The 25,893-nt window shown below is 44.4% G+C and overlaps 1 protein-coding gene across 1 annotated transcript; it reads left to right on the top strand.

Annotated features, from left to right (window-relative positions):
* The first annotated feature begins 3,130 nt into the window (after nt 1-3,130).
* On the top strand, nt 3,131-25,294 carry cdc6 (cell division cycle 6 homolog (S. cerevisiae)). The gene is made up of 12 exons (XM_069905934.1): nt 3,131-3,192; nt 3,930-4,097; nt 7,259-7,534; nt 8,122-8,321; nt 10,249-10,421; nt 12,187-12,293; nt 13,833-13,972; nt 15,238-15,338; nt 16,799-16,851; nt 19,287-19,495; nt 21,061-21,201; nt 23,668-25,294. The coding sequence occupies exons 2-12, from the start codon at nt 3,956-3,958 to the stop codon at nt 23,761-23,763; spliced, it is 1,638 nt and encodes a 545-aa protein (XP_069762035.1). The 5' UTR covers nt 3,131-3,192; nt 3,930-3,955; the 3' UTR covers nt 23,764-25,294.
* The last annotated feature ends 599 nt before the right edge of the window (nt 25,295-25,893 follow it).

Genomic DNA, 25,893 nt, shown 5'->3' with positions numbered 1-25,893 from the left:
CTGGGTGTACCGATTAATGGTCTGGCTGTAATCCACGTCCATCCTCGGCTTGGCTTACTTCCCCCTTTGACCACCAGGACTTGGGCTCTCCAAGGGCTGTTACTGGACTCTATAACTTCTTCCACCAGGAGTCGCCGCACCTCCGCCTTGACGAAGACCCTGTCTGCAGCGCAATAGCGCCTACTTCTGGCGGCAATCGGCTTGCAGCCTAGCGCAAGATGTGTAAAGAGCGCTGGTGGGGTGATGTGCAATGTGGAGAGACCACAGGTTGGCCGGGGCTGGTAGGTTGGCCTGCTGTGCAATGTGAGTGGAGGTTGGGGCCCCCCCGAAGGCAAGGGTGACACTCTGCAGGTGGCACTGGAAATCCAGGCCCAGGAGGAGTGGTGCGCAGAGTTTGGGCATGACCAGGAGCCTGAATTCTGTGTAAGTCTCCCCTCCCACCGTTATATCGACTGAGCAGCACCCGATGGTACCAACAGTCTTATCCTTGGTGGCGAGGGCGATCGAGCAAGTGGTAGGGATTGGGCCACGCTCGGGTGAATAAAGCTCTCGGTGCTGCCACTGTCCAACAGGCACTTTGTTACCTGCCCGTTGATTCGCATGTCCATCATCGAGTGCCCGAGATCGTGGGGAATGTCCCTGGTCAGCATGGTGGCGGCCAGGACCATCTCGGAGTCATCGCTATCCGGAGGGATGGGGAGCGTCGATAGGGTGGCCTGGTCATCGCCTGTGTTGACCACATTGTCGTCGGTCACTGGGTGGGGTGTGCGGCAGCTGATGGCACCTGGAGGCGTGAGGGGCGTCGGTAGGGCGGCCTGATCATCGCCCGTGTTGACCACGTCATTCTCAACGTCGTCGGGGTCCCTCCATGTCGGGCGTGACCTGGCCCAAGATGGCAGCGGCACGTAGGGAGCTGCTGCGTGGCTGGCCTCCTTCCCCAGCCGTGTCCGCTGCACCAGGGGAAGTGACGTCATCACAGCCGGCGGCAGTGATGTTGTTACGTCAGCCAGAAGTAACGTCACGCCATGAGCCGGAAGTGATGTCGCTGTAGTTTTCAGCGAGCGGCGAGGACTGGTGCAGATGCTCGGAGCACATGCTGCGACGGTTGCTGGCGGGGCCGGATGTTGCGCGGTCGAAGTCGGGGAGTCGGAAGTTGTCACGGAGACAATGACACAGCCCGGCATGCGCACATGGAGGGGGGGGGGTGGGTCTGCGGGGGAGGTAGGGAGGTCATAGAGAGCCGCTGAGCTGCCGGCAGGTTTAGAGAGGCACACTTTTGCAAAGTGGCCTTTCTTGCTGCATTGGGAACAATACTGGTTCCTAGCTGAGCAATTTTGGCGCGATCGTCGATCTGACTCACACCAGGACCCATAGTACTTACAGGGGCGCTGGGCGCCTGCCGCAGTGACGTTCTCCTCCCCATCTCAGCCTGGGGCTGCAGCTGCATTGTGAGAGGGCCATGAGGAAGCCTGGGGGAACCCGGAATCGAAGTCTTCGACAGGCAGGGCTGCTGTTTCCAGGGTTTGGATCACTTCCACAGACCTGGTTAGGGCATAGATGATGTCTTCCAGCAGCTTCTGCCGGATGACCCTTGAGCGTAGCCCTCGGACGAAGGCGTCCCGGATCAGCCTCTCGACCTCCTCTACACTTACCCCAGGTTCAGCCAGACACGGTCGGGCCAACTCTCGCAAGTGCCCCAGGTAAGACTCAGCCGACTCCCCGGGTTGCTGGGCTCGGGTGTTGAGGAAGTACCTTGCACAGACCACATTCATGGGGGGCTTGTACAAGATCTTGAGAGTGTCTATTGCGCTCTTGTACGTGGAGCAGCCTTTGGTTACCTGGAAGGCGCGGGAACCCAGCTTTGACCGGAGTAGGACCAACCTCTTCTAATTGGAGTCCAGGATGTCGCCCTTATGTGCCTCGATGATTTCCTCGACTGCGTGCTGCCAGATCTCGAAGCGTGTCTGGGCTTCCGGGTGGCATGGGTCGACCTCGAGGCTCCCTGTGCTCAGGAGTTTTTTCATGGCAGTCGTGGGAAAATTTTGTGGATTAAACTGTGGTGCGCTGTTAGCCAGAATCAGACACACACAAGGTAAAGACTGTACAACAGGCTTTAATCCACAAAGACTTCCACAGAGCCAGGCTGGCCATGGCTGCAGTAACTCTGAGTGAGGCCTCGGGAGGCCGGCACAGGCTTATATCCCGGAGGGTGATTGACCCCTGACCGGGTGGGGCTTGATCTATTCAGGCCCAGATTGGCAGCCGGCTAGGTGTTGTCCTGTCCCCTTACACACCTGCAGGTATAGAGGTTGCCCCCTGCAGTAGGCCGGTGGTGGACCACCACAGGAATATTTAAATTAAGCCGCTCGCTTTGGAAAAATAGATTTAGGGTTAGAAAAAATGTGCAGTATCAATCCACAAACCAAAGGGACCTGCTGAGTTTCTCCAGCATTCTATTTCTTCTTCAATCACTGCAGACTTTCGCGTTTTACTCATGGGGATATTTAACAGTTTTGACAAAACCAGGAAATATAAGAAATGAAATGTTTGCTCATTAACTGGTCTTTAAATTCTAGCTGCAGAAGAACAAAGCAAGGCTCATCCAAACGTGTTCAATGATGCTAATTAATGTGTTAAAGCTTCCAGTCTCAGGATTATGGCAATTTATAAAGTGCTGCAGAATATTGAAAACTGATCCCAGTTACAGCTGAATTTTCCTATTGCGAGTATGTAACCAGGAACTGTAGACAAAACGATCATAGAATAATTTCCCCACAAAAATATATATTTAATCAGTATTTTTTTATTTGAAGATTCAATAAAAAATAGGCATATGTGATATTTAAGTTTAGACAAACAACTCGGTAACTGGCCCTTTCGGCCCACGAGTCCATGCCGCCCAATTGCACCCGGCAGGAAACCGGAGCCCCCGGGGAAGCCCCCCACGCAGACACGGGGAGAACTCCTTCCAACAAATCTTCCAGATAACTTTGGACGCATTTGTATATTCAACATTTCTGGTTCAAGATGAATCCTATTTCGATTCGAGTTTGCACCGACTTCCTGTAACCAGCAGAATACTCCCGCCAAAGGAGCACCAATCAGAGGAAGGGGGCGGAGTGATGCTCGGATGGCGCCAAGACCTGAAGTTCTTTTCGCGGGAGTTACAGCTGGGTCGTGCTGTGGAACTAGGTATCAGCGGGAGAGAACCGGGGGTGGGGAGAGGAGGCCGCCGAGCCCCGGGGGGGGGGGGAGGAGGCCGCCGAGCCCCGGGGGTGGGGGGGGGGGAGAGGAGGCCGCCGAGCCCCGGGGGTGGGGGGGGGGGAGAGGAGGCCGCCGAGCCCCGGGGGTGGGGGGGGGGGAGAGGAGGCCGCCGAGCCCCGGGGGTGGGGGGGGGAGAGGAGGCCGCCGAGCCCCGGGGGTGGGGGGGGGGGGGAGAGGAGGCCGCCGAGCCCCGGGGGTGGGGGGAGAGGAGGCCGCCGAGCCCCGGGGGTGGGGGGGGGGGGGGAGAGGAGGCCGCCGAGCCCCGGGGGTGGGGGGGGGGAGAGGAGGCCGCCGAGCCCCGGGGGTGGGGGGGGGGGAGAGGAGGCCGCCGAGCCCCGGGGGTGGGGGGGGAGAGGAGGCCGCCGAGCCCCGGGGGTGGGGGGGGGGGGAGAGGAGGCCGCCGAGCCCCGGGGGTGGGGGGGGGGGAGAGGAGGGGAAAGGCCGCCGAGCCGGGCGGTGAGAGCCGCCGCCGCCGCTCCCTGTATCTGACAGCGGGGTCAGGCCGAGATCCGACGGAAACCAGTGCGGCCAAGAGCGACCGGCCCGAGTCCCGTCCCAGAGCGGTGCCTGATTTACCCGGGAAAAGGGCCGATCTCGGCTCCATTGTGTGTTGATCGGATCCAAGGAGGCTGCGTGTTCAGGGTCTTCTCTGGGTTCTTTCACAGGTTGCCAGCGAGCAGCGGCCGCCAGCATGTCTCAAGCCAAAGCCCGCACCCAAACCACCATCAGCTTCCCCAGAAAGAAGTGGCACCGCAGCTGCAAGGCGTCTCCGGCCGCCGGCAAGAAGGCGCCGCTCCCCAAGGAGCTGCCTCTCAGCCCCCGCAAGCGCCTCGGTAATTTTGGACCTGTGCAAAATGTTTTGGCGGTGGAAGTGCCTCTGTTAACTAAATAACTTAAAGTATTCGAAAGTAAAAGTCTGCAGACCCCCGTGGTTGTAACAGCCCAAAATGCTGGAGAAACTCAACAGTGTCCTTTATGCAGTAAAAGCTTCATCGACTTGAGAGTATTATTGTGTTTTAGTATTATTCTGTGCACTGAAGGGTTTTTTTTCCAGAATCTTTCCCCCATGTTTGAGTAGAGTTTAATTTCAGCCAAAGAAAATTAGCCTGACAGTATGCAGTGCTGTGGCAAAGTGCCCTCTGAGAGATGAAGGTCGTCTTCAGGTCATGAGAGAGTTGTGAAATTTCTCCAAATGCTTTAATTTTTGTTAAAAGTCTGATCTCCAGTGTTCCCGTCATTAGAGTAATTTACAGTGACCCTCTGAGGACTTGAACACTGCCTCCAAGAAGCCCATAAATTCAAGATAAAGTGAATAGACCAGTTGGAACAAAAATCATCCTGGAATCACTCAGCAGGTCAGGAGACAGCATTTGTGAAAGGAGTTTACTTTTAGCTTGAACAGGGAAAGAGAAAAGTGGATATTATGTTTTTTTAATTTTCTACAAGTTTACAGTTGTAGAAAGTTTTGAATTGATTGGACTGCTCGGCCTATTATAAATTCTGCGGCCTGCTAAATTAGGTTCTATTGGCATATAGGGTTGGAATCTTTTTAATGTTTCAGTGTTTGTTAAAGTTCCTTGCATTCTAGTTGTGACCATGTGCTTTTAAATCACCTGGTGCAAGAGAGGGAGCTTGTGAATCAGGTGAGGTCCTCTTGTTGGCCTGCTCGTGCGTCTTGCCGAGATGAGCACCTGACCTGGAGAGGGAACACAAGTGCCTAAATCCAATTGTACAATAAGGGCAAAGTCATTGGAATTCTATTTAAGGATGGTACAGTTATTGCAACGCTGTTACAGGATCAGCTTTCAAATCCAGCGCTGTCTGTAAGGAGTTTGTTTTCCCAGTATCTGCGTGGGTTTCCCTCAGGTGCCCCTGTTTCCTTCCACCCTCCAAAAACGTACCGGGGTTGCAGGTGAGTTGGGCATCACGGACTAGTGCGCGAAAGGGGCTGTTACCATGCTGTATGCTGAAAGTTTTTTGTTTTAAATTTACACCTGTGCCCCAAATTTCTACAACTGGTTTTTATATTTTTATTTTAAATCAGTTATTTTGAAAGAAGAGGTCTTTTGGTCTATTGTTTTTATTTCTGCAGCAGTTAACTACTTTCTTGCTTTCAAACTTGATGCATTTCCTTTTCTGTAATGCTTGAGAAGCACTAATTCCTATAGCCAATCTGATTCCTGACAATTTAAAAAGTGTTTACCCCAGTGCTCTTCGCTGTCATTCATGCAAAGGGCAACTTCAAGAAGAGACCAGATGACATCTCAATCCTTGAGTCATAGTGGATTGTGAGAGTAGAACTAGGAGACGTAGCCTCACAATTTATTGGGGGGGGGGCGGGGGGGGTTAGATTTAAGACTAAGGTAGGAATGTTTTCTGAGAGAGGGCTACCTCATTGAATGTGTTTAAGACACAGATAAAATTTTGAGGCGTGGGGGAAATTAAGGGACAGGCATGTAAGTGCAGCTCAGCCCACAACCAGATCAATCATGATCTTATTAAATGGGGAAGCAAGCTCGGCGGGCCAATTTCTTGCATTCCATGTGATGACGAATATTTCTATTTGCATGTAATCTCCAAGTAGAACCAGCAAAGTGAATGTTGTAACGAGCTGGAATCAGTGACCATGCAGATGCCTGTTTATATAAAAACACAACTGGCTTTTTTGTGTCCTTCAGCACACAAAATCTGGGTTTCCAGATTTCTTGAATATAAGAAATAGGAGCAGGAGTCGGCCATCCGGCCTGTCGAGCCAGCTCCACCATTCAACGAGATCTTGGCTGATCTGATGATGGGCTCATCTCCACCGACCTGCCTTTTCCCCATATCCCTTAATTCCCATATTATGTAAAAATATATCCATCCTTGTCTGAAATATTCCCTGAGGTAGCCTCCACTGCTTCAATAGGCAGGGAATTCTAGATTCACCACTCACTCCTCATCTCCATCCTAATCTACTACCCTGCATCTTGAGACTATGTCTCCTAGTTCTTCTCTTCTCCTACCAATGAAAACAACTCACCTACCTTTATCAATGAATTTTATACATTTTTCTAAGATCCCTGCTGATTCTTCTAAATTCTAGTGAGAACAGTCCTAAATGATTCCATCTCTCCTTGTAGGCTAACCCCCTCCTCTCTGGAATAAACCTGGTGAACCTCTGCACCACCTCCAAGGCCAGTACATCCTTCCTCAAGTTAGGAGACCAGAACTACATGCAGTACTCCAGATGCGGCCTCACCAGTCCCTTGTACAATTGCCTTCTTGACAGCCTGCTGCACCTGCAAACCAACCTTTTGCGATTCAAGCACTCTTAATTATTTCTGCACGGCAGCATGCTGGAATCACTTTCCATTTAAATAATAATCTGATCTTCCACTTGTCCTTCGAAAGTGGCTAACCTCACATTTACCAACATTGTATTCCATCTGGCAGCCCCTTGCCCACTCACTTAACCTATCGATATCTCACTGCAGACTCTCTATCCTCTGCATGATTTGTTTTTCCAATCAATTTGGCAAGGGAAATTGGTTACCTGTGTTTCTTGCATCTTGGGCTTTTGCCAGCTGACGTGAGTCATGATTAAAAACAATATGGATGAGAAAAATGATTATGATTGAAGTCCTGTATTTGGTGGAGTTGTGGGTGATAGGTTCAAGTTCATTATCATCTGAATGTACAGGTACAACCTGACAAAACAGCGTTCTCCAGTCCTTGGTGCAAAACATCCAAACACACATCCAGATGTAGCGGTTCTGGCTCTGATACTTCTGTATCTCTTTCCCGGCGGGGTAGATGGAAGATGCTGTGTGATGGGCAATAAGGATCCTTAACAATTCTGCGAGCCCTCTTTAGACAATGATCCCAGTTGATCACATTAATAAGTTGGGAGGGGTAGGATCCCAGTGACCTTCTCTTCAAAAAAATTTTTGTCTTAAGGTTTTGTACGATGCCTTATGAATATTATTTGCTAACAATGTGTCTTTTGCTCTAGGTGGTGAAAACCTGTGTAACATTCCTAAATCTCTGCAATGCTCCCCCTCCAAACAGAAGAAGGAAAACCAGCCTGTTACTCCTTCAACACCTCGAGGTCGAAAGTTGGAATTTGGTAATAGTCCGTTAAAATGCTCTCCAGGAAAGCTTGTACTTGGTGACCAATCACCAGAGCATACTCCATATTGTCTCCAGAAGGGGGATGAGACTCCTCGTTCAACACAAAATTCCTTCTGGCTGGTGAATAGACCTGTTCTGCAGCTGCTTAAACTGAAAGGTGTGTTCAGTGTAAAATTGATCTTGCTTGTTTTATTTCACCCCCCCCCCCACCAATTTGTTAGTTTTTAAATGTCTACTCATAAGCTTTCTGATGGTTCAGTGTTATTCCAGGATGGCACTGGAGTGTCATATCTTTTTGGTTCAGGATGAATCTGAAATTCCCAACCATCAGGCAATGGTGCTCACACAGAGTCAACATTGATAGCAGTTGCCTGAGACTCTTCCTGATGTAAGTTTTTTAAGATGCCGTGGGCATGTGGATTTGTTGCATATTTGCTCTTATCAATGATTCCCACCTTCCTCTCAGTGTTATCCCATGCTTTAAATTAGCAGTCAATACAATATACCCATTGACAGAGTGGGACAAAAAATGTCATGCACACTCTTGGCAAATTACTGTTCAATAGATTTTTGATCCGGATGTGAAGCTTTGAATGATCACTTTTGCAATTTGTTGGTTTTGTGAGCTGCCTTGGAATGCAAATCATGTTGGGCCATCTTGGAACTGGACCAGTGCACACCATTCATCAGAGAGCTGTGGACTTCAGGGATTAATCACTTATTTAAAAAAATATATTATTTCAGATTCGTGTTACCAACAGACCAAGCAGGTATTAAACACTGCCCTTCCAGAACGCATTCTGGCACGTGAAGATGAGACGAAAGCCATTACCCACTTCCTGCTGAGTCACGTCTGTGAGGAGAAGCCAGGCAGTCTGTATATTTCTGGAGCACCTGGAACAGGAAAGACGGCTTGTCTGAACAGAATTCTTGCAGATTTGCAGGTAATGGTCTGTAACCTGAAAGTGACTGGTTTTGGTTTCCATGATGCCTCACCTGTAGGAACTCAAAAGGCATGTGATTCTCAAATTGTGCCAAGCTTTCCTGCCTGAGTCAACATCTTGGGTATCCTGTGAGATGGGAAGTAGTTAAATTTTGCTATGACTTTTTATTAGATTGTGTCCACAAAGTATTGCAAGTGATGTTACAGAGGCAAGGTCTGCTCGCCTGTCTTATCCTAGTTACTTGAAGCAGCAAGATGCAAGGGGACAGTTACTTCCCAAATGAAGTATGCTGTTTACTGCTGCATTTGCAGGTTGCTGACCTGTATTCTATGGAAACTGATATGTGCACAAAGGATTTGGATCTATATTCTCATCAAACTATTGAAATTGGACTCTGCTAATTGTCTTCTGCAGGAGGCATTTTCACCAAGAAGGCTTCCTAATTTTCAGATGCTCAAGATTTAAATTGTTTTTTTAAAATCTGGTACGAGAGTTCTCATGGGCTTTGAATGTGCAGTTTGCACCTTTACTCGCATGAACCCTCCATTCCTGTGTGGCTATAGATTTAAAGGTCCACTATAGAATGGGTTGTGCATGGAGGCTGCTTGATATATATATTACATACAGCTATCTTCTGGGAGAAGACCACCAGTTTGGAAGTGGAGTCCATTTTTAGAAAAAAAAGTTTTTTTTCCTAATTGAGCTGGGAACATTGTGTCCTCTCATATTTGAGAGGATAAGATTCATCCAGCGTTCAATTTTAGGCTCCCTGCTCGTGAACACGGGCATTTGTTGGAATGGCACAAAGGACGAAGCAATATAGAAGAGATTGCCAAAACATTGCCTTTGGCCCATGTCCATGCTGTCCAAGTACTCCTCTATCCTAACTTCCTTTGGGTATGTAGCTTTCTATGTTCTGATAATTTCATGTTAAACATACAGACAACATGGTAACGGGCCATTTCGGCCCATGCCGCCCAATTAACATACAGCTCCCCAGTATGTTGTATTTTGAACAGAGGGGAAACCTGACCACCTGGAGGGAACCCAGACAGACACAGGGACAAGGTACATGCTCCTTACAGGCGACATGGGATTCTAACCGGGTTGCTGGCGTTGTAACGGCAATGTGCTAACTTATGCTAACCAAGCTATATTGTGTCAATTCTCTGAGTATCTTCTCAGATGGTGCATTGCCTTCTAGTTTTGGACACCTCTGCTCTTGGGGAGGAAATCCTACTTTCTGCCTTGTAATTTTATATACACTGAGATAACCCACCCTCTTTCCCCTACCATCCTACGCAGCCTCTTCCACTGAGAGGAAAACAACTCCAATCTCTCTAAAACTGAACGACTCTGCCCTGGAAGCATCACTTCTTCAGTGTGGCAACCAGAACTGTGCATGGCACAATGTGTTTGCTCATTGTCTAGATGCAATGCACTGTATCCTGTTGTGCATTTCAATCTCCCAAGGGTATGTAGCACAGGAACAATTCATTCCCCACTTTAGCACCTTGGTGGTATTTCTGCTTGACATAAGCTGCCTCCACCTTTGGTAGATTATTGTAATTTTCCTCTACACGTGTCTATCTTCACCTTCCTTGTACCTCTGCTCAATGACTCTAGTGCAATATTGAGTTCTGAGCTGATAAACTCATTATCATTACTAATTCTATTTGAGAAAATTAGGCAATACTACAAATGGCAAAAGCTGGAAATGATGCTGGGTCTGATGAGATCTGCAGGGAGTGTTAATAGTGGAGGCCATTGACCTATCATGAAGTATATTTATAATTTTTCTCTTCCTGGATCAAATAGTTTACTGGCATTTTTGACTCATTAAAACTATGGAGGAATCCTGATGGAAGAAATGCCAAAAGAATCTCATGTGATTTGTATGCGACCTGATTTTTAACTTTTTTTTCAGGAGGAACTTGGTGCCTCTTCGCCAATTCTCATTAACTGCATGTCACTGAGGAACTCGCAGACCGTTTTTTCTGCCATCGCAGACAAAGTATTTGGGAAAGGAAAGCTCAAATGTGCACGAACAGATTTTGCAAAGAGGCTGGCAAGAAATTTAACATGCAAGGGTCCGATGGTGTGAGTAATAACTCTTGAGTTGGGCAAATAATTATTTTTTCCATGGGGCAAATCGAGAATGGGGCAACTCTTCCTTTTGAAGGATTTTGATTGTAAAGAGGTTTCTTACAACAACGAGGTTGGCATCAGGTTTCCGATCACAAGGACAATCAAACGTTTGAGCTAGAGAAACAAAAACATTTTAACTGGTTGAAGTTCCCTGAAAAGGGAGAACAGTTTTTTTTTTAAAAAAAAACATTTTTTTGAGCTTGTTGTAACAGGCTTGGATAGCGCATAGAAAAAGGGACGACCCAAGAAATTGTTTTCCAGATGTATTTGCTCCCCTCAGCAGTGCGGAGCAGCATGGTCTGTTTTCATTTTTTTTTCTCAAAATACATACTTTATTTTAACATTTCAGTATGTAGTCAACTCAGCGTACATAGTATTAGCCGAGAGCTATTAAGAGTGATAAGAAAACACTTCAAATAAGTTACAAGTCTTCTCAAACCATGAAAAACTATATACAAAAATGAAAACAGTGACACCTGGTGGGCAAGCTTTTTAAAAAAGCTGCACAGGGCTTAAGTGACTAAACTGGCAATGAAAATTATAACAGGAAAATGCATACCTCCAGAAGTCAATATAACACATCAATTGCATTCTGGTCTTTCTTCCTGCACCTCTGCTCCGAACCATGAAAAATAACAGAATTTACACTAAGAAATCTCTGGTCACATGACATGCCAAAATACAGTGGCACCAAAAAAAGTGAACTGGAAACATTTGCAAAACTTGCATAAATAGTTAAAGCAATACAAAGCCAGCTGTAATAATATGCATTAAGACTGACAACATGGTTCATTTTCTAAAGGAACTCATAAAAATGACACAGTGGCATTTTTCCCACAACTTGCCCTCAGCAGTGCGGAGCGGAATTGTGAGGAGCAGGCGGGGAGGGGCCACAGAAGCTAAGGAGGTATTGCACAGCAAAGGTCACTTACACGGGCAACATTAATAAAATAACAAAACAACTCATTGATTTTGTATTTGTGAATTTTATCTTATTAAATGATAAATAAAATTTGCAAATGAGTTGGGAATAAGAATTAATAAAATGTATTTTTAACTCTGTTACACTGGCCCTTTATTGAGATTAAAATCAATGGCTTGTGAAATGATCTTGTACATCAAAGGGGTTTCATTGTGGTATAAAGGTGGGTAGAAAAGGAGAAAAAGCACTTTGTCAGCAGTGAAATTTTGCCTGAGTGAAACATAGATGTCGTTATTAACTATTAGTTGAAAAGCCTACATCCTTTGATAGGAAGAGTTGAATGTGCGTATACTCCCTCCAAACGTCTCACTTGTGGAAACGGCTACCATAAGGAAAAATAGAGAGCAGCATTGAAACTTTAAATGGTAGATGCATACTTTATATTTAGACAGAGTATAGTAACGGGTCCCTTTCAGCCCATGAGCCTGTGCCACCCAATTGACCTACAACCTCCTAAAACGTTTTTAACAGTGGGATGAAACCAGAGCCCCTGGGGAAAGCCCCCACAGACACTGGGAGAACATACAAATTCCTTACAGCCAGCATCGGATTTGGTCCCATTCGCAGATGCTGTAACAGTGTTGCACTAACAGCTACGCTAATTATGCAGCCTGATGCAAGAAGGCCAAGCAAGAAAGAAGTAGAGTTGGCTTATTGCTAGCATTAACATTAGAGGATTGTTCAAGGCAGATGGGTTTTATCAGGATTCAGTCTGACTTTCCATTTTGTTTGCAGTCTTTTAGTTTTGGATGAAATGGACCAGCTGGATAGCAAGGCTCAGGATATCCTCTACACAATATTTGAGTGGCCGCAATTAACCAACTCACGGCTGGTTCTAATCGGTAAGATTTATTGTCGAATATCCTGATGTTGACTCTGGATCAGTAAAAAAAAAATACTGGTGACAGCAAGATTAATCAGTAGCAGTATTCGGTCGTGAAAACATTTAATTCTGCTTTTAAATAAAACTACATTAGGCAGATGGGAAATGAGACCATGAGACAAAGGAGCGGAAATGGGCTATTCAGCCCATTGAGTCTGCCTCACCATTTAACCATGAGCTGATCCATTTCTCCACTCATCCCACTGCTCGACCTGCACCCATAACCTTTTGATACCCTGGCTAAGCAAGAACCTATCAATCTCTGCCAGAAATAGATCCAATAATTTGGCCTCCACACTGCCTGTGGCAACAAATTACCACCCCCTAGCTGAAGAAATCCCTCCGCATCTCTGTTCCAAGCAGACAACCTTTAATCCTGAAGTTGTGCCCTCTTGACCTAGACTCTCCCACTATGGGAAACAACCTTTCTTCATCTACTCTGTCCACACGAATGTTCAAGATGTTTCAGTGAGATTCTACCCACCCCATGATTGTCCTCAATTCCATTGATTTAGGATGACTTCTATCTTATGACCACTTGTGTCAGCTGCTATTTGTTAGCTGAGGTGAACTAGGTAATTTAGCCCCTTGAACCTACTCCACCATTCAATACAATTGGCTAATTCTCAATGTCATTTCCACGTTCCTGTTCTCACAGTCCTCTTTGATAGTTTTCTAGGGGGTGGCACAGTTAGTGCAACAGTGTTACAGTGCCAATGCTGAGGGTTTGAATCCTGCACTGTTTGGAAGGTCAGTTCTGGGGTTAACTATGGATGCAAAGACACTTATTGAGTTTGTACGTTCTCCCCATTTGTGTGCTTTCTTCGGATGCTCTGGTTTCCTCCCACCCTCCAAAAAGTACGAGTTGTAGGTTAATTGAGCATTCTGGTTGGCACGGGCTTGTGAGCTGGAAGGGCCAGTGGCCACCCATTTCAATTCTCTGCCCTATTCTCTTGCTGACTTCCCTTCCATGGACTCGTGCGCTGTCTGACTGTGACCACTGACAAATTGGAGGAACAACACCTCATCTTCCATCTGGGCACCCTCCAACAGGATGGTATTAGCATCGACTTCTCCAGTTTCGTGAGGAACCCTACCCCCCCCCCCAACTTCTTTCCCCTGTTCCTTTCCTCTACCTCTGACTCTCTTCCATTTTCCCTCTGTATCCTTTCACAGAGCCAAAATTAATTCTTGCCTTTCCTCAAATTATCTAATTAACACCTTTGTCTGTTGGTCTGTAATCCTCTCTCTCATTCTTCTCTTCCCTTCTCCCTTTCTTTCCCCAGCCTTTAATTCAGATGCCTGTGTTTTTTTCAGTCGTTTTGGGTCTCAGGCCTAAAATGTTGGTAATATATCTTAACCTCCTTTGGATGCTGAGACCGGCTGAGTACCTCCAGCATTTCTGTGTTTTGACTACAATCAGAGCAGACTTTCGAGTTTAAATGTTGGAACACGTGACAGAATCAGGATCTTCAACTCTAATTCTTACTTTCCTCAGGAATTGCCAATGCCCTGGATCTAACCGATCGAATCCTGCCTCGACTGCAAGCTCGTCCCACGTGCAAACCTCAGCTCCTGAATTTTACTCCATACACAAAAGACCAAATTATGGCCATCGTACAAGACCGGCTGACCCAGGTAGAAAGCTTGTGGAATGTGGCAGAGAATACAAATATAATGCAAGATGGGGCAGTTGTATGTAAAGTTGTTGCTGTCACGTACTTACCTTCGTCGGAAGCGGTGCCATGCGAGGGTAATAGCGCGTATGCACGGGTCATGGATCTCAGTGGCAGGAGAAGAGTGGGAGTGTCAGGATCACCCGTGTGGCAGTGAGCCAATGAGAAGATCGGAGAAGTTTAGCTGAGTGGTGTTTGGGGAGTTGAAGAATGCAACGTTGTGTCTAGGAAATAATGAAAAGAAAGTGGACTTCATGGCGGCTGAAAGAAATGAGTGAATGTATTCTTTATTTGTTTCAGCTGTGGTAAATCAGTGATGTAACAAAGTGACCTTACCCAGCTTTAGTACCCATCCCAAATGGACGACAGTTTTGGAGGCTGTTGTCTGGGCTGTTTATGTTGGGATTTTGAACAAATAACGTCCCTCTCCCCTTGTGAGTTTTGAGGAGTAGTAGTTTTTTTTATTAAAATCCTCTGCTATAGGAACTGCTGGAACACGTTGCCACGTGGAGCAACTGGCTGAAGCGAAGATGGGAGTTCTGGGGTTGACAGTGGATGTCAAGGACACTAATCCTTGCTCTCCAGATCTTGTGCGAGAAGTGGTATTTTTAAGGAGATGATTTTTGTTTTGTTACTTCAAGTACTGATGCAACGTGCCATCCTAGCTCTTCAACTTCGGAGTAAGTTTCCCTAATTGTAAAGAGCGCAGAATTTACATAGTGGTTCCATCTATGAGTGGCTGGCAATCATGTACACGTGACTTCTTGAAGTAAAAACAAAGCTGGAGAATCTCAGCAGGTCAAACAGTGTACTTTATATAGCATAGATAAAGATGCAGAACCAATGTTTTGGGCCTGGGCCCTTAATGAAGGTAAGGTGCTTACTGTGAATTATTCCATGATTTACTATCACTGCTCTGATTTGGATCCAAAATGTCATTACCATAACATTACTGATGCATTCCTGACTCATCTCCTGTGGTAGTGTGACTAGGGAAGAGGAACGTGCAATGGAAGAATTGTACTGTAACCTGACAGATGTGTGGAGTGGGTGCAGCAATTACTAGAATAGATCACTTCTTATTTGATCTCCATTTTTTATATTTTTAACTCCTTGGAGGGGATGTCGGAACCAGTCAGTTGATCTTGGCAAGCCTGTCCAGCACCTTTTCACTGCACCCTCCTGGTTAATTGTGTGTGAGGTTTTCAGCTTTTTTTTTAAATTTAGGTGCCTGGGGAGAGTGTCTTGGATGCTGCTGCCATTCAGTTCTGTGCTCGAAAGATTTCCTCTGTGTCGGGTGACGTTCGTAAAGCTTTGGACGTGTGCAGGTAGGAAATGGAGATAAGCTTAGGGCAGCATGGTTGGTGTAGTGGTTAGCGCAACGCCTTTACAGTGCCAGTGATCGGGACCGGGGTTCGAATCCGGCGCTGTCTGTAAAGAGTCTGTAGGTTGTCCCCATGTGTGTGTGGGTTTTCTCTGGGGGGGCTCTGGTTTCCTCCCACCATTCAAAATGTAGGTTAATGGGGTGTAAATTTGGCAGCACGGACTCATGGGCTGAAATGGCCGGTTCACATGCTGTATGCCTAAATTTAAACATAAATTTTAAAATTTATCCACCTGCTTCTTGGCCCATAATGCATGGGGAGAAGCAGAGCATGCTGGGTCTTGAGTTGCTGTGGTGACATCGAGGTCCGCTTACCCAACTAGTGATCCTGAGCAAGCCAGAGGCTAAAGTTCAATCTCACAGTGTTGGCTCTGGAGTTTAAATTGAATTAAATGGAATTTTCATCAACTTGATGACTACAAAAATCATCTGGTTGAACATGGGTTTGGCCAGTGTGACCTATGAAATGTAAGATGGCGACATGAATTTCCCCTTGTGATTTAGGTGGAATAAATTTCCTCATATAGCTGAGAAAGCCAGTTCGTTGTTACCATCTTCTTGCAGGAAGCATTGGGAATGGACAATAGATTTTGGCTTTACCAGGAATAGCCTGGGTCCTGTAAAGGGAAGAAGCTTTAAAAATAAATAGATTTTCTCTTTGCAAATAAATCAAGCCACTGTTGCAAGAGCAGAAAGGGAGGTGGCAGTTGATGGTGGCTTTGCTACTGATTTTGCTGCCTGTTTTCAATATCTTCTGGATGCAAGATGCAAATACTGTATATGCTGTTGTATCGGACGATCCAAAACTTAAAAATTTCACCTTAAAGTGGGTCGTCCTGTACGATGGGTCTAAAATCCATACCTTGCCGGGTGAAGTGTCAACACTGCTGCCATCTTTCTGCCAGCTCCGCAATTTTGCATGTGCCCTGGTAATTATTTGCAAAGTCACAGCGTTCTTTTGCGTGGACCATCTGCTCAGTCTGATTGACATAGTCACTGTACAGGCTTTAAAAGGCCTGTTACAGAAGCCGACAGTAGTTTATTTTAAATATTTAAATAAAATTGCTGTCTTTATGTGGTAATTTATTGAAATATTATGATTTGCTTTTAACTGCATCTACTGGTCAGAGGTAAGTGCCAGATTTTTTGGGGGGTCGTCTTATACAAAGGACATCACTCAGAACCACCATTTTAGTTGGAAATTCCAGCATCGTCCTATGCAACAGCATGTACGATAATTGTGTAGAATTGGGGCAAAGTTTTTTCAGTCTTTAATCTCTTTTATCAGTTTCATCTGCTTTTTGCCTTCTGATATTTAGATTTTTATAAATTTAATGATGCTTATTTTGGGGAGGGTTGTCAAGAACTGTTTGACCTTGATTTGTTCTGTGGTTAAATCGGCAGGCGTGCAGTGGAGATTGTGGAATCGGACGTTCGAAGCCAGGTGTTGGCAGAATGTAAGTTACCTTTTTGAAGTTTTAACTGTATCATGCAAAGACTTGTATTGAAGAGTTAGAATCAATGCAAATTTTTTTTAAAAAAACAGCAAAGCACCTAATGTACACTTGAACCTTGCTGGCAGTTATTCAGTGTATTGCTATCTGATTAAACATTTAAGGTGGGAAATATTATGCAATATAAAACTCTTCAAATTTAAAAAAAATTTGAGGACAAATTCCTTAGTAAGTGGGACAATTCAACACCTCAGTAGTTATCCAGTTGCAGTGCTGATGTCCAATTTTGGGAAACCTTGGTTTCTTGTTTTGGAGATGTTTGAATTTATTATCCTCTGACTGTACAGGGACAACCAGACAAAACAGCGTTTCTGCCGACTTTGTAGCTGGCACACACCCCTCTTCTGACTTGTCTATTTCGATGTCTCTTGCATGCCTCTTGATAACAGTGATCAGAGAGAATGGGCACGGGCTGGGAGATCGCTTCATTGAGCACCTCAGCTCTGTCTGACGCTGTAGTGTGGATCCCCTCATGGCCACCCATTTCATTTTCAGCCATATTCCCTTGATGACCTGTCTATCCATGGTCTCATGAACTGCTAAACTGTCTGGGCATCGTCCAATCAGGTGGCATTAACATCTGGCTCTCTTTCCTCTTCCCTCTCTCCTTTCACAGAACCAGTCAATTTTCTTATCATATCCAATTAACACCTTTTGTTGGTCTGTACTCCTCCCTTCCCATTCTACCCCTAGTCTTCTATAATGATGCCTATCTCTCTTTTTGTACTTGTAAGCTCAGGCCTGAAACATTGGCAATGTAGAACTATAGAACATTTCAGCACAGTAACAGGTCCCTTCAGCCCTTCTAGTTTGTGCTGAACCATTTTTCTATCTGGACCCACTGATCTGCACCCTGTCCATAGCCCTCCATCCCTCTTCCAACTATGTACCTGTTCAAATTCTTCTTAAATGTTAAAATTGAGCCCGCATTCACCACTTCAGCTGGCAGCTCGTTCCACACTCCCACCACTTTCTATGTGAAGAGGTTTGCCCCTTTCACTTGTAACCCATGTCCTCTGGTTTGTATCTCACCTGCCCTCAGGGGAAAAAGCCGATCTACATTTACTCTGTCTATCCCCTTCATAATTTTAAATACCTCTATCGAATCTCCCCTCATTTTAAGAGGGTTAATTCTTCTTTCCTCGGTGTCCTTCACTGCCTGTTGCAATTTAAAGTTGTGCTCAAATATGGATTCCTGTTGTGGCAAATATAGGAGAGGTGAGTCTTCCCTTATTCACATGTTCTGGATGTGTCCTAGCCTCCAAAAAAAATACTGGAGGGATGTTTTCACAACCTTGTCCCTAATCCTCAATTTAAATCGAGAACCCAACTCTTTTGTTGCCCTTTTTGGTACCACTGGAGAAGGCTCCAAATGTTACACTGACCTTGGCTTCTCTTTTGGCTGGACGTGCTGTATTAATAAGATGGAGGGATGGTACCCACGCTCACTGGCTGAGGGATATTATGTCTTGTTTAAATTTTTTTTAAAGATTCACTATTCAGTTAGACATACAAACAAAAAATTTCAGAACCTTGGTTAAACTAAGGACTACTTTCTTCACTCATTTTTTGTATTTTCCTTTTTTTTCCCCTCTTGTCTAAATATAAAACCTTACTTCCAGCAACTTACTGTATTACTCCAGGAACAAAGCATACTTAAATATACAATTCTAGTTTATAGACTGGGTGAAAGAGGTGAGGCCTTTTTGGAATAAAATTACAAGATGTGCTTTTTATAAGTTTGACAAGTTCTTTAATTTTTGACATTTATGTTTAGTCTACAAATTTTCTGCATATGCTTTGTTTATTCTTGTAAAATTCAATTAAAATGTTATTAAATTAAAAAAATCACCTCATTCTTCTGCGCTCCAGTGAATAGTCCTAACTAGTTTAACCTTTCCCTGTAACTCAGTTCCTGAAGTCCGGACAACATCCGAGTAGATCTTCTCTGCACTCTTTCCATCATATTGATATATTTTCTGTAGTTTGGTGTCCAAAACGGCACACAATCCTCCAAATTTGGTCTCACCAATGTCTTGTACAATTTGGCTCCTATGAATGCTGCAAAAACGGCTGAATTCCTACAGCATCTCTGGGTTAGTAACATCACAGCGTCTACAGACATTAGTGTTTCACTGCTATTAAAGCCCATCTTAGTCTCTGGTATTCTTCAGCAAAGGAAATCTCATTCCTTGCCTGGTCCAACCCATAGATAACCCCAGCCTTGCAAAAATGTTGGTCTTCTCAAAAGATTCAGCCAGCTGCCTGTGTTCCCTCTGAGGGAGGATGGTAAAAGGCTGTAATAATTGTAAGTTAGAGGATTGCATGTTTGAGTGCCACGATTTATCGGGTTATTTGTTTTTTTTTAAACTCCCAAGCTACCTCTCCAGTCAAGGCTCCTCGTTCACCAGGCTTAAAGAAGGTTGGGTTGCCCCACATTTCTCAGGTCATCTCTGAAGTATATGGAGACAGAATGACACTCAGCTCTGGTGGATCAGAGTGCTTTCCCCTTCAGCAGAAACTTCTGGTCTGTTCACTGCTTCTCCTAACCAGGCAGTCTAAAGTGAAAGAGGTCACTCTCGGAAAGGTAAGCAAATAAAACTCTTAAGCTATATTTTTTTAAAAAAAACATGTATTAATCAGTGCAATTTCTTTCATATTTTAAGGACAGATCTAAGAATTTTGGTGCATCTTTTTTAAATCCTTCACTGCCAGAGTTTGTTGAAGAACAACTATCCTGGACTTGTGTATTATATTCTACCAGCTATTGTTTTCAGCTTCAGGAATGATCTTTGATCTGATATTATCTTTGGCATGTTTATCCTTGATTCAAAGGATTATCTGCAATACACAAATGTGTTGGAGAGACTTAACAGGTACTTTGACGAAATGTTTGTTACCCCTTAGATGCTGTGTAACCTGTTGAGTTTCTCCAACACTTTGCTTATTGCACTACAACCCCAGTGACCTTCCTGTTTAACTAAAAGGATTATCTGGTCATTTTTTAGTTGTTGGAAACACATTTGCTGATTTTTTTAAAAAAATGTTTCCAGACCAAAGTTACCTTATTTGTTAGACAATACTATACAATGTCTTGGGGTTGTATGATGGAAGTGCCTTGTAACCTTTAGAGAATTCTCAAATGTGAGCATTACAAATTTGTGTTCTTTTTGTATTTTAATTGAGGAATTGATCTGTATATGGTCAATAGATTCTGGCATGGTTCTGAGGGCTGGAAAATTGTAGAGGTCCCTGCTATTTAAATAGGGAGGGAAGCAGCAGAAAGGAAATTATAGACTTAACATCAGTAGTTAGGAAGTTGTGAGAGTTGATTGTAAAGGTTGAGGTTACGGAGAACCTGGAGGTGCATTACAGGATAGACCAAAGTCAGCATGGTTTCCTTAAGGGAAAATCTCTGACAAACCCACTGCAATGTTTTTTGAAGAAACCAAGACAAAGGATGTGCAATGGATGTTGTGTATTTGGACTTTAAAAAGGCCTGTGACAAGGCCTGTAGAATTACAGGAAAGATTCTAACGTGAGTAGAACATTGGCTGATTGGCAGGAAACAGAGTGGGAATAAAGTAATCCTATTCTGATGGGCAACAAGTGGTGTTTTGCGGGGGTCAGAATTTGGGCCATTTTGTTTTACGTTGTTAATAATTTGGATTGCGGAATAAATGGCTTTGTGGCCAGGTTTGTCAATGATACAAAGATGGGTGAAGGAGCAGGTAGTGTTAAGGAAATGGAAAGGCTGCAGAAAGGCTTAGATAGACTAGGAGAATGGACAAAGATGTGGCCAAATGAAATACAATGTTGGAAAGTGTGTGGTCATGAGCGGAGGCAGCTCATGTCATTTGAGCAGTTAAATATGATTTGTCAAATAGGACACTCTGAGGGGAGTTGACAAGTTTGGTGAGAATGTTTTCCTGTGGACACTTTTTTATGTGTGAAGTGAAGATTTTTTTTTTTTACAGACCTGTGGATACTGCCACTAAGTGTATTTGTGGCAAAGATATTTTTGTTATGGACTTTTCCTGCCTGCTGCTCTTTTTAAAGTTAAGGCCAACATCAGATTGATCAAGGTTTCATTGAATGGCAGAGCAGGCATGAGGGTATGCATGGCTCATTTGTGTTTTGGTTATTTTTCAGCTCCATGGCACATACTGCAAAGTTTGCAGAAACCAACGAATGAGTGGAGTTGACCAATCGGAATGCTTGTCGCTCTGCAGTCTCCTGGAGTCGAGAGGAATTGTCTGGCTCAAGCAATCCAAGGAAGCTCGGCTCACCAAAGTAAGATGGCAGTTTAGTCTGGATTCAACCAAGTCCAGATGCTATCCACTTTGTAAAGAATTGAAGTACTTATTGTCATGTGGGCTGAGATGCAGTGAAAAGCATTGTTTTGCGTGCAATCCTGACGCGTCAACTTGACTTAAATCGTGCATAATAAAACTGGTGTTGTGTTAGAGTAAGTCAGTGCAGGATATAAAAAAAGCATAGTTAAAATGATGTACGAGCATTGCCTTTTATCAATGAGACATCTGTTTGAGTCTGATAACAGCAGGGAAGAAACTATCCTGTGACATCAAGGAGGACTGGCTGGGTCAAGAGTGAAACATTTGAAGACTGGAATCTTGAACTAAAAGAAAGAATCTTGAACTAAACTATGTTAAGAAATACAGAAATTTACATTTAGAGCAAGGTCAGTGCCAAGGTGGGCATCTGTGGGCATTGCCCCCATATGGTAGTGGCTAATGCTGTCAGACTGCCCGCATCACCAACGTGCCTCTAGTGGCTAATGATGCATGACACAAAGCAGCGCTCTCCACACTCCTGTCCGTTTTGAGTTTGAGCTTTGCACCATGCCCCTCTTCTAACACACTAATGCCCCCCACTAATGTCCGTTCTGATGCCGATGCTGATTTGGAACCATAGACCATTGCAGCACAGAAATAGGCCCCTTTGGCCTGTTGAGTCTGTGCAGAACCCAGTTCATAGCCCTCATACCTCTCCTATCCACGTACCTGTCCAAATTCTTCTTAAATGTTAAAATTGAGCCCACATCAAGTTCCCCCTCATGTTTCCCCCTAAATTTTCTCCTTTCAATCGTCTTCTGGTTTGTATCTCACTTTCCCACAAAACTAACGTTGATGCCAGCTGAATGTTAATTTTGACATTTTTTAATCACCAAACCATTAAAGAATGAAATGTTAATGGTAAAAATATTAACTTAGCCAAGTAAAGGTAAAGGTTCCATTATTGTCATGTAATACAACATTTAGAATGTAACATTACATGAAATTCTTTAACTTCTGTCCACCGTAAGGCAGTCAGAGAGTCACCACTTTGTCCAGCTCCCCTCACTGAAAGCTACAGCACCTGGTGTTCCTAGGCGGTCTCCCCTCCAAGTACTGATCAGGCCTGAGCCTGCTTAGCTTCTGAGATCAGACCATCTCTGGGACAAGTAACTTGACCTCTTACTCTGACACTTCTAAAATGTCCAAGGTTTTCAAATATTTAGGGTCCCAAATAAAAAGAATTTCACAAAACTGCTCTAAGGCACTTTTTAATCTTTGGCAATGCCAGTCAGTTGTCTGTGCAATTGCATGTCACAACTAGATGGGGCCTTGAAGCCTCTGTTTATTCCAACTGCAGATATGGGTGCCTTGCTTTGTCTATCAATGGCACTGTGTCCCATAGTTGAAATTTAGATATTCTGCAGCCGAATCAGCAGGCTACACGTGCAAATGTGGAACTACTGATCAGTATGACTCAGCTAACTTCTGTCGACCTGCACCCAAGAATTTTCCACATGCCACATCATTGATCTTCTGGTGGGACTGCAGAGGCTAAATCTGTCACTACAGCTGTAGTGTTATTATAGTGAAGATCTTGGCGCCTCACAGTTTGGCGGGCAGCAGCCTCCTTTGAAGAAGACCGCAGAGCCCACCTCACTGACAAAAGGCAAAGGAGGAAAAACCCAACACCCAACCCCAACCAACCAATTTTCCCTTGCAACCGCTGCAATCGTGTCTGCCTGTCCCGCATCGGACTGGTCAGCCACAAACGAGCCTGCAGCTGACGTGGACTTTTTTACCCCCTCCATAAATCTTCGTCCGCGAAGCCAAGCCAAAGAAAAAAAAAGAATGGTGCTACATTAATGTCCCTATACTCTTCCAAAGCTGGCTGTGGTAACGCTGGCTCACTATCATCTAGGACAAGAGCCTGAACATCTAATGCTCTTTCCACGAACCTTGGCTCCCTTTTCTCAGTGTGTTGTTGACAGCAGCATCTTGACAGTCTGCTGGGAGATGAAAGCTGCAATCGGTTAGCACTGAATATATGTTTGTCTCCTTATCTACCCTCAATGGATTGGAGTGGGGGGGGGGGGGGGAGGGAGGAGCTTAAATTGACTGTAGAGTTGTTTTGATGACTATTTGTAGGCTCTCTGGATGTATGGACCAGCTCCTGACATCAAAAGCTCTGGAACCTGGGAAACACTTGTCAGATACTGCCCACCCCCCGCCCTCCCTTCCAATATCTAAAAGAGGATCTGAAAGATTCCACAGTATTGCCCATAAACCAGCTGTGGTTCCTGAATGTGGTCCCTTTGTCAATGTTGGGGCTGGAGAACTTTTCTCCATGGGGTAATTTGATCTATCTTGTGGTGGTGAAAAAGCACTAGATGGTAACCACAATTGTTGCGGTGGGGCTAAAACGGGTAGACACCTTGCACTAATTGCCCGACTCTCTCCTTAGATTGGCTTGAAGATTGAAGAGGAGAATGTTGAACATGCTCTTCAGGATAAAGCCCTGACGGGAAGCATTTTACAAAGAGGACTAGAGGGTTTTTAAATGGTTTGTTTTAATGCCCATCACTTTGGTGTCAGTAAAGTGAAAGACGAGTGTTACTGAAAACACTCTTTCTGAAATGTGTGGCATCCATTTGACATTATTTTGAAGCCGATCTTTGGCTGTGATGCCAGTAAAGCTGGCTTCCTTTCAATGTTGTTTTGTACAGATGTGGGTGTCACACACTTTTATTGAAGTGCATGGGGAATGATGGATATTCCAGTACCATCAGTTGGGACTGCTACAGTTGATAAAGCTGGCCAGTTTAATGAACTGCCAGAAATCAGCAGTGTGAAAGAAAAGGACCAGCTGGAATGTTTATCCTAACAGCCTGTGCTTTTAAAAATTGCTACTTGCAGCACGGTTTTGGAGAATGCTGGAGCAGGGGGTGTATATTAACTACAACAGTGACCTCCTGTTGCTATCCTTTATCTTGTGCAAGGTTGTATGAAATGGGTTTCTGTGTAAAGCTTAATAACATCTCTTTGGGAACTGTTCTGAATGGCTTTATTGTATTTTTATATACCTTTAGTCTCTTGGGAAAAAAAATCATTTTTATAATGCAAGTTCATGAATTTTTCACTGAAATTAGACTCGAGTGCAGTGGTTCTCTGGCTTTTTTTCCATGTACACTGCCTTAAGTAATCCCTTAGTTACTAAGTTGAATGGGGGAAAAAAATAAGGTTGAGAACCAGTGCTCGAGTATCCAGTTTGATTTTTTTTCTAGTGATCCTCCATCTTTGTTTTATGGGATGAGGATGATAAATATTTCAGCTGCATAGCATTAGCTTTTTGTTTTCTGTTTCAATCAAGATTGAAATGTCAACATGAAAATGAGGCCTATGTCCTAAAACTTTAATTTTGAGATCAACATGCAATAATTCCATAATTTCATGGACAATTGGAAACATGTTTTACATGGGAATATTTATTATTTTGTCCACCAATTTAAACTTGTTCCCTTATTAAATATTGTTAAAAAAGCATTAATATCTTTCTGTGGCTTGTTTGAATTTTCCAAATAAGTGGGATTTTAATGGTCCGGCACATCCAACTGTCACCTATTCACTCTGCATGGACAACCTTGAGAGCGAGAACACTTTGACCTGCTCAGTTGCTCCAGCATTGTGTTTTTACTGGAGACAACTGTGAGCTGGGTACCTGTTGGTCTGACTCTCCATCCCACATCCACTTTGGGCTTTGTCAGGATATCCCATCTTCCAAATGGACATCTTGCAGGATCTGAGATTCAACGTTGATAGAAAAAGATGCATTCAGAACTGGCAAGTTGCAATAGACTTCAACCAGACTCATTTCTCCACAGATGTGCCAGGTGCTTTTTCATTGTTTTATGGTTGTTCCATTGACTGCAAAGAATTCAATAAATGACATTGAAACCACCCTTTAATCCCAATTTATCTAAGCATCTGTGGTTTTGAGGAACTGAGGTTCCTCATCATGTTGTTACCATTCCCCTCTTGTGTACACCATTGTCATTTTGACCACAGGTACCTTATCAGTGAAATCTGCAACTGAGAAAACTCAGGAAGGTTAAGGGTCTGAGTGTAAGATGGCAAGGCTGTAATAGCCTGACGATTAGAGACCAGTTACGCTAGTTTGGGAGGTTCCAAAGGGATGTATTTAATCAATTTTCAAAGCTGCTGACCGGAGAGTTTTAAATTTGTGTACTGACCAACGCTTGTTCTTGTGAGTGTTTATTAAAGCCCACAGAACAGTGATTGAATTTGCTGCCTTTTAGAATCCAAACTCGTGAACATGTCATGAAATTCATTGTTTTGCGGCAGTGTCACAGTCCAAACATTTTTTATAAATCACCTTACAGAATAAAAATAGTGCAAGAAAAAGACAGTGAAGTGGTTCATTTAGGAATTTGATGATGGAGGGGAAGAATGCTCATCTTCAGGCTCCTGTACTTTTTTCCTGATGGTAGCAGGGTGAAGGGGATGGATGGCCTGGATGGTGGAGGCCTTTGAGGATAGGGGCTGCTCCCCACAAACTATGACCAACCTGGTGAAAATGGTTCCAGCATTTTGACTTTTGTTTTTGACGCCGCCTCTTGGCAGATGTCCTTGGTAGAGTGAAAACTGGAGCCAGTGATATCAAGTCTAGTTA

The sequence above is a fragment of the Narcine bancroftii genome, chromosome 12 (genome assembly GCF_036971445.1).
Source record: "Narcine bancroftii isolate sNarBan1 chromosome 12, sNarBan1.hap1, whole genome shotgun sequence".
Taxonomy (NCBI): domain Eukaryota; kingdom Metazoa; phylum Chordata; class Chondrichthyes; order Torpediniformes; family Narcinidae; genus Narcine; species Narcine bancroftii.
This window is presented reverse-complemented; position numbering and strand designations above follow the sequence as displayed.